Source organism: Poecilia mexicana, unplaced genomic scaffold (assembly GCF_051168715.1).
Source record: "Poecilia mexicana isolate PSO_F unplaced genomic scaffold, ASM5116871v1 scaffold_3, whole genome shotgun sequence".
Classification (NCBI taxonomy): domain Eukaryota; kingdom Metazoa; phylum Chordata; class Actinopteri; order Cyprinodontiformes; family Poeciliidae; genus Poecilia; species Poecilia mexicana.
This window is the reverse complement of record NW_028263372.1, coordinates 27,235,209-27,243,550: the sequence shown is the minus strand read 5'-3', so window position 1 is coordinate 27,243,550 and position 8,342 is coordinate 27,235,209. Positions and strand designations below refer to the sequence as shown.

Here is an 8,342-nt window from a genome sequence, read left to right as displayed (position 1 = left end):
GAGAAAATGCCCTATATGTGTCCCTCATCTTTTGGCTTTGTGTGATTTCATGTTTCTCACCCCCCTTAACTTGCTGTTATTTTCCATTGCTATAGTCAAAAATATCTTTACTCACCAATAATCAGTAAGTAAAGAATATAGATGCATATTTTACATTTTACCAACATTTCATTAAAAGACCAAAATCATACATGTTAATAAATTGAGTATGTGCATGGTTGTTTGTCATGTGTTCAGGATGTAGGATTGCAAGACTTATTTTATATGATGTATGTGACTACATCTTCATTTTTAAGACATGTGTTAAACCTTATGTTTATAAAATTAGTAGAAAAAGTAAAAGAATCATGGTTTATTCTTCAGCAGCTGATCCTAACCTGCAGGGATCTTCTTTACTGTGTAGGTGTGGTTGATAGAGCTTAAATGTACTTAGCTTTGTTTTGCTGCGTGAATAAAAAACAGAAAATAATTCTTCTACATTTTAACCTGGACTTGGGAAGAACAAGCAATTTGTGTTCAGCAGGTCTCAGTGATCTAAATATAGCTATAGAGTTAAAAGATCACTGAGGTAATGAGATTAAGCAGTTGTAAAATGTAAAGGTTTTTTTTTATATAAATATTTATTTTAGGGCAAAATGTTGTTTTTTTGTGTGTTCTGTGTAGCTTTAGCCTGGATTCTTCAGGTCATTGACTTGCTGGAAAATAAATGTTTGCTGTTTCTGTAGTTCTCTGGCAGATTGAATCTAATTGTCCTCCAGGATTTTCCTATATTTGGTTACGTTCATTTTACCTTTACTTTTACAAGCCCTCTAGGGCCTTCTGTCAAGAAGCATTCCCATAGCCTGATGCTGCCACCACCACGGTTCACTGTGGGGATGGTGTGTTTGAGGTGATGTGTAGTGTTTGGTGTGTGCCAAACATAGCCTTTTGTCTGATGGCCAAAAAGCTCCATTTTGGTCCCATCAGACCAAAGAACTTCCTTCCACCTGAGCACGTAGTCTCCCTTAAGCGATAAGAATTTTTTGTATCCATCCCCTGACTTATGCTTTTCACTAACCTTTTCTGATTAAAAAGGTTCTCTGATTTGCGTTGAGTGTCCTTTTGTCTTCATGTTGTAATGGCAGCTAGGAATGAACCAGTGAATGAACCATCCAAGCCCAGGTGTCTTTAAACTACAATCACTTGAAACACACTTACTGGACTCAGGTGATCTCCATCCCAGTCAACGTGAGACTACCAGCACCGACTGACTGGACCTCTGTTGATTTCAGTCAGTCACTTCAAAGAAGGTGAATATTTATTCAGTCATTTATTCCATGTTAAAAAAAAAATATTTCACTTTAATTATTTTTGTTTAAATTAGTGCTTAATTTGATCTTTTAGGTGTTATTTTAATTTCTTTTGTAAAAAAAAAAAAGCTAAATTTTGTTGATTGTTATTAATTACTAAAAGCACTGGAAAGGGTCAAACCTCCAGGAGGCTTAATACTTTTCATAGGCACTGTATAACGTAACTATAATGACAAATTAAAAAGACAGTGTTAATCTTAAACATGTTTGTGTCTCCCCAAAGGCATTAGTGCCATCTACAGGTTTATTCACTCATGGTGAAAAAAAATGGAGCTAAAAAGATACAGTGTATGTGCTTTGCATTTCTGACATCAGACCAAAATACTTTGTAAAGTAGATATGTGATCCGAAATAGCTAAAAATATAAGTGCAAAGTAGAGATTGTATTTCCTTGTCCAAAGTTCATTTTTGGGTTTTATAAGCTAAGGACAAACTTTAGGTCACAATTCCTCTTTTTGCATGCCAACAAAGGAAACATGCAGTTTTTCATTTGGCAATCTTTTCAGTGAGGGGAAGTTAAAAACATGACTGCACTGTGGGATACAAGAACAAAACTTTTGCTTTTTCATAAAAAGAAACAAAAAAAAACTTCATGAAAGCAGTGTAATCTGAAACACATAAAAAGCTAAATGAATTAAAAATATTTTGAAATTTAGCTAATTATATTTTTAAAGACAGGTAGGGTACAGAGAGTGCATAAAATAAAAAGTGTCAAACCAAATTGTGAGAACAGACACTCAACAAACTCAGCCTATCAAGCTAATTTATAGTCAGTGCTGTAAGAAGCTATAGACTTATCTAGAAAGTGAAACAACCTGAATTTTTTTGTTTTCCACAGAATTCAGTAACAGCACACAACCACATCTTCACTTGCATCAACAGCAACCACAAGATCGCTAACTTTAAAAAACCCCGAACATTAGCCAATCCTGTTCCCAAAAGTGAAGTACCATTTTATTTCAATTTAATAAAAATGAAACATCAGGAAACACCTCATTTTTTAAAAAAAGTTTTAATTCACTTTCGTTCATATATAAATGTATTGCTTTTTATGATAAAAGATATTTGCACAAGAGACACAGCATACATAATACTTAAAGTTTCATAAATAAATTAACAGCAGAAAGAAATGTAAATGCACTGGATAGATCAGCAGAGACACGTTGTTTACCTGTTGAGGGTTCATTTAAAAGAGGGTTTAATGCAAAACACCTCACACATTTCATTCTCAGGAAAAATATTATTTACACACAACTTCAGTACATATTAATATCGTCTTTTGACTCTGTCATGAGCTGAGAGCAGTTTGTCTGATTGCTTTGTCTCTTCGACACAAAGGATATCTCCCTGTTTCCCTCACCCGGCGATGTGCTGGAGATGTGGCGGAAGAGTTTCTGGATGCCGGTGTCACGTAGCGACTCCCTGAAGGAGCGGGCCGCAAACATGTAGAGGACAGGATTAATGCTGCTGCTGATGAAGACCATGGCTCCTGCTACGAACATCATGGTTTGTCTAGCAGTTTCCAGTTTATTTGCTATGTCACTCTTTGAGTCACCAATGGCAAGAATAACAATGGAGATGATGTTTCCTATATGATGGGGTGTCCAGCAAATGGCAAACGCAACCACTATGCTTGCAATCAAGACAGTGGACTTGCGCTTGGACCTGAAGTTCATCTGAGTTATACGACTGCACAAGCACCCATAACAGACCACAAGAATGGAGAAGGGCAGCATGTATCCCACCACCGTCTCTAGCAACAAACACACCAGCTCCTGAGTGTCAGAAGTATAATCGCGATACAGGCAGTGCGTCTTACCATCGTCCCCCTCGGTAGTTTGAGTCAGAATAATAGGTATGCTGAACAGGAACCCAGCTGACCACAGGGCAAGCAGGACTTTATTTAAGGCTTGTTTCTTCTTCCAAACTACAGAGACGAAGGGATAACGCACGGCGACGAAACGCTCCACACTCATGAGCGTGATGAGGAAAACGCTGCTGTACATACAGGCGTTGATCACGAACACCATGGCTTTGCAGCATGCCTCTCCGAAGACCCAGAAATGGGCGAGGGAGTAGATCCAAAGAGGGAGTGTAATGAGGACCACCAGATCTGCCGCCGCCAGGTGCAGGATGAGAACCACTGTGTGTGAGCGCTTCTTCACATGCTTCAGGATGGTCCAGATCACAAGCAGGTTGCCAGGAGCACCAACCAAGAAGGACAGACCCAGGATCACACACGCCACCACTGTTCCACCATCAAATTCCTCAAGGGCCATTTCCTCCAACGGAGACCGTGCATGTGAGATGTTCATTCTGCCAAAGTGTATGTGCTGACTGTGGTGTCTGAGTGCAAAAAACCCAAAAGTTTTCACTTCCTCTTTATGTAAGGACTGCACAGGAACAGGGTTTACTGACATGGCTTTTTAAGATCCACAATGTGACTCACACATGTGTCATCAAAATTAAGGTAAAAGATAAAGGATAAATCACTAGGAAATCACACGTTTAAAAAAATGACTTAATGCTTTCTACACAAGTCGCTGCATAGCTTCACTAAAAGGAAAGAGACAAAAACCTTAAAGCTGTTTACCATTTTTTTTAAGGAAATTCAGTCAGACTTAGATATGCAGTACTGGGAAAAGTATTTGTTCCCTTATTGAATTATTTTGATATTGCTTAGTTACCCTCTAAATTTTCCAGATCTGCAAAGGCATGTTTGAATACATACAAAAAACTGTTTTTAAAGTTCATTAATTTATTTAATGTGTTAAAAGAGAAATGCTAAATAATTTAGCTCTACATCTGCAACTTATGGCCCCCTTTGTGGCAAAAAGTAACGTCAAGTATATATTTTTTTTTACTACAGGCAACACTTCAGACATCGCTGTGGAGGAATGTTTTCCCACTTGTCCTAAGATAATTGTTAGTATTCTTTTCAAGGCAGGTCACTATTTCATTTAGGGACGGATTTTGACGAAGCCCTTTTGAAACTTTTTATTCTTTGAGTTTCATGCTAGATTCATGAAGATGCACACCTTCCAAGAAGTTTGACTTTTACCACACCGCTCTTGAGAATATTTTCCCAAATTTTTCACAAACATGAGACGGGTGTTCGTGTTTGTTTTAGTCAGCAGTGGGTTTTGCCTTCCAACTTGCCCACTGATGCCATCTGTGCCTACTTTTTCTTTTTAGTAAGCATAGATAATGAGTCAAATACAAAAAGGCAGTGCTAGTTAGCTGCCCGCTCTTTATTTTCTGTATTTGTTCATAATGGCTCTCAGTGATTTTTTAGATTCCCAACCACAGATTGCAGATTGATAGATATGAATACCTTCTGTTTCTTATTGAATTCTTAAATTTAATTGGATTGGAACTTAATGTATAGATTTTTTTTCTTTTTAGAGTTGTGACAGTAACTTTATATAGCAAATTTGGCAATCACATTTAATGAAATATTTATTTAAAAGGGTGATTAAGTGATTTTGACTGACATTCAAAACAGCTTGATGTTCCAAAACAATTACAGTAAATGTTACGAAAAAGCAAAAAAAAAGAAAAAAAGAAAAGAAAACCAAAACAAAAAAGAAGAAGAAGAAAAAAACCCCCACACAAAAATAGAGCAAATCTGAAAGAAGAAAAATAAATTTTCACTCTATTGTATTGTAGGTTGTCACCAAGAAAAACATGCTTTGGTCAGTTTTTCTATGTCTGCTGCAGTTTTATTATGAATCTTTATTTAGTCATAACAAAAATACACTATCTCAAAAATAAGCTTTCAAATGCATCTGCATCTGGTGACATCACGAAAGGTTTAAGCAAGGTTGCAACTCAAACCACAGTGTTTGCTAATATGGGATGGTCGACTTAATTCTCATGCTTTTTCTGATGTCTTCAAAATGTCAAAAAAATGCAGAATTCAAGGTTGTTGCTTTTTTTCCTGCACTTCTGCACTTTGTATGTTGGGAAATCTTACTTTTTTGCTCAAACTACATTTTAGTCGCAAAGAATATACAAATAGATAATATCTTTATTCACAATAACTGAAGCATCTCAGACAGGATTAAAATAACATGCATTTTTGATATGTCACCAAAGTTATAAAACAGTAACAAATTGTTGTCCCTGTTGAGTTTCATTTGCTTTTAAACGACATATCAGCAATTTGGTGATAAGTAAGCAAATCTTTTTTTTTTTTTTTTTTTTGTTACACAATATCTGTAACAGGAAATAATGATAAATTTAGACTTTCACAAAATATTCTTCAGCAACAACCAGAAGTTCTTTTAAACTTTTCTAAAAGCATACAATAATAAGTTTTGACTGAATCTCAATTAAATCGAGGGCACAGCCATGTGGTAGTAAAGAGAAGTGCAACTCAATATTATTGTGAAACTTAGATCACATTTGGTGTCAGTACAACAGGAAACATTCACCTCTCAGTCCAGTTTTCCCATAGCTGTAGTACTACCCCCACTCACATTTTTATTTGAAAGTTGGAGACGTGAGCTCTGTGTCTGCTGAGCTCTGGTCCTTCTGCTGCTGTATTGCAAGGTCCTTGAGTCTATTTGTGTTTGAGGCCAGTTCCTGAAACAGTTTGACCAGACCAGACTCTCCAAGACTGCCTCTGAAGTTCCTGGCGAAGAAGGCGTATAATACAGGATTCACTGTGCTGCTGATAAAAACCAGGGCACCAGAGCTGAAGACCAAACTTTCCGGTACGCACTCATCCTCTTTGTCTGTCCCAAAAATGCAAACTACATCAATAATTTTAATAACATGGTAGGGTAACCAGCACAGGAGGAAAACGAGCACTACAGTGTGAATGAGAACTTTGGATTTCTGTTTTGAATTAAATCTCATTTTCTTGAGCTGCGCAGCCACAAGACAGTAGCAGATGCTTAGTGTAATGAAAGGCAGCACAAAGCCCAGCAACGTCTGCAGGCACAAGAAGACAATTTCTAGAGTATCGTTGTTGAAGTCTCTGACAAAGCACTGATCGCTTTGTTCGCTTCCAGCCAAAGTCTGGGCTAAAATTTCAGATAATCCAAGAAGAAGCGCAAGAAGCCACAAAAATGCAATACATCCATTCATATTCTTTTCAGTCTTCCAGCGCATCATCAGAAATGGATGGCAGATGGCTAGGTAGCGTTCCACGCTCATAAGAGTGATGAAGAAGATGCTGCTATACATGCACACAGTGATAACACAGATTAAGATATTGCAAAGTACCAATCCAAACTCAAAAGTGTGCACCAGGGAGTAGATCCAGGCAGGCAGAGTGATGAGGACCATCGCATCTGCCACTGCCAGGTGCAGGATGAGGACCACAGTGTGACAGCGCTGCTTGACATGCCTCAGGATAGTCCAGATTACGAACAGGTTCCCTGGAACTCCAACCAGGAAGGAAATACCCAGTATAACACACGCCACGGTTGTCCCGCCATCTACCTCCTTGGGGGCTTCTGAAGGTAACATCTCGATGGAGGGGTCCATGTCGGGAATGCGTTTTTGCGGCAGAGTTTCCACAAAAACAATTAAACTGCTGTTCAAGCAAGGCTCCACTTCCCTTTTTGAACAAATGGAAGAGAATGCAGATTTTAGCATGAGCAGCAAATAAGGAATTCATGCAAAGATCCATCCCTAATGTTGCAACTTCAGACATGTGATCCATCTGACTTTAAAATTAAGAATGCAAGATGGTTGAAATAATACCATATGTTTATGAATATGTCTTAGTAAGCTACAACAAAGTAAAACAGTTGTAAAGTAGTAAAAAAATTATATAAGAAAATTGATGAGTACAAATAGTATATTACAAATAGACAAGTAGTTATTCAGTTTCTAATTACCCAAAAATTAATTTATATGAAGTTATTCAATTTCAAGAACTTGCATACGAAGACCACCTTCTCCACTTTTATGTTCTTTGTTTTGTTCTCTTTATTCCTGAATGAGATATGAATGCAAAAAGCATTAAAAAAGGTTATGACAAATTAAATGTAGCAGCAGTAATATTTATACATAAACCAAATAAAACTTACTATTAGAAAAGTTTAATGCGATGACAGTGCCCGCTGTTGCGGAAGAAAATAAAGGGAAGCTGGATTTGCTTTAACTTTTCTCCCAACATGTTTAACATTGGGATTTGTTACATCATGACCACAAACTTTAACTTTGGACTCTGTCCATTTCATTTGTTGAATTTATATTTATCTGAAGAGTTAATTATTACCTTTAGCTACTGGGTCTATTTCTCAAACAGGAAAATCTACACAAATTTAGGAATTAAATCAAACTTAGTCTCAAATGCAAATACCTTATTACTAAGTAATCACGGAAAGACTTAAATGATAATTGTTTTTGATTTGCAGTTGCTACAACACATATTAAACAAGCACAATTAACTAGACTACATCTTCTTATGGTTTGGGGTCTGAATTTTAAATACATTTTAATGGTATGTCTGGGTTTTATGTTATTTTCTTCTCTCTCCTCTCACCTGGGTTTTATCTGATAATCTTTATACCTGCCCTAATTATGCTGTTTATCCCTTATTGTACATTTAGTTATAATATTCTCTTACCTCTGTGTCTTGATTGTTGCACTTCCACTTGGTTTCTGTGGAAGAATTTGTCATTTCTGCTTTGGTTTTGCTTTAGTTTCTTTAAAGGCTTCTTTCTGACCAAAGATGCATGACTCCCTTATTCACTTGTGCAATCAGTTTCTTTTCAGTGACTGAAGGAGTTGGTTGTCACGTTGACACAACCAACGTGACATCATGAAGTTTCCCTAATGTTTTTACATTGTGATATAGATGATTAATAGAGAAAATAGGTACTACTGTTATTCTAGACTCGTTGCTATTTGCAAAATTATCAAGTTTAGATTTGGGGATAGCTTCTAGGACTGTTCAGATGACAGACTGAATTAGAAGGACATTAGAAATTCCAGCTTTTACCTTGGTTGGGAACCACTAGGTGAAGTATCTGG

General features: G+C 36.9%; 2 protein-coding genes across 3 annotated transcripts; both read right to left on the bottom strand.

Moving 5' to 3' along the window:
• Positions 1–638: 638 nt before the first annotated feature.
• On the bottom strand, positions 639–3,701 carry LOC106906601 (leukotriene B4 receptor 1). The gene has a single exon (XM_014971940.2). The coding sequence runs from the start codon at positions 3,662–3,664 to the stop codon at positions 2,606–2,608; it is 1,059 nt and encodes a 352-aa protein (XP_014827426.2). The 5' UTR covers positions 3,665–3,701; the 3' UTR covers positions 639–2,605.
• A 1,089-nt stretch (positions 3,702–4,790) lies between these two features.
• LOC106906602 (leukotriene B4 receptor 1-like) lies at positions 4,791–8,135 on the bottom strand. 2 transcript variants are annotated; one of them, XM_088004385.1, is made up of 3 exons: positions 7,936–8,135; positions 7,202–7,298; positions 4,791–6,918 (listed from the first exon to the last, which is right to left on the bottom strand). In XM_088004385.1, the coding sequence occupies exon 3, from the start codon at positions 6,843–6,845 to the stop codon at positions 5,835–5,837; it is 1,011 nt and encodes a 336-aa protein (XP_087860511.1). In that variant the 5' UTR covers positions 6,846–6,918; positions 7,202–7,298; positions 7,936–8,135; the 3' UTR covers positions 4,791–5,834. The 2 variants fall into 2 exon arrangements, with proteins under 2 accessions (XP_087860511.1, XP_014827427.2); XM_014971941.2 differs by lacking the exon at positions 7,202–7,298.
• Between the last annotated feature and the right edge of the window lie 207 nt (positions 8,136–8,342).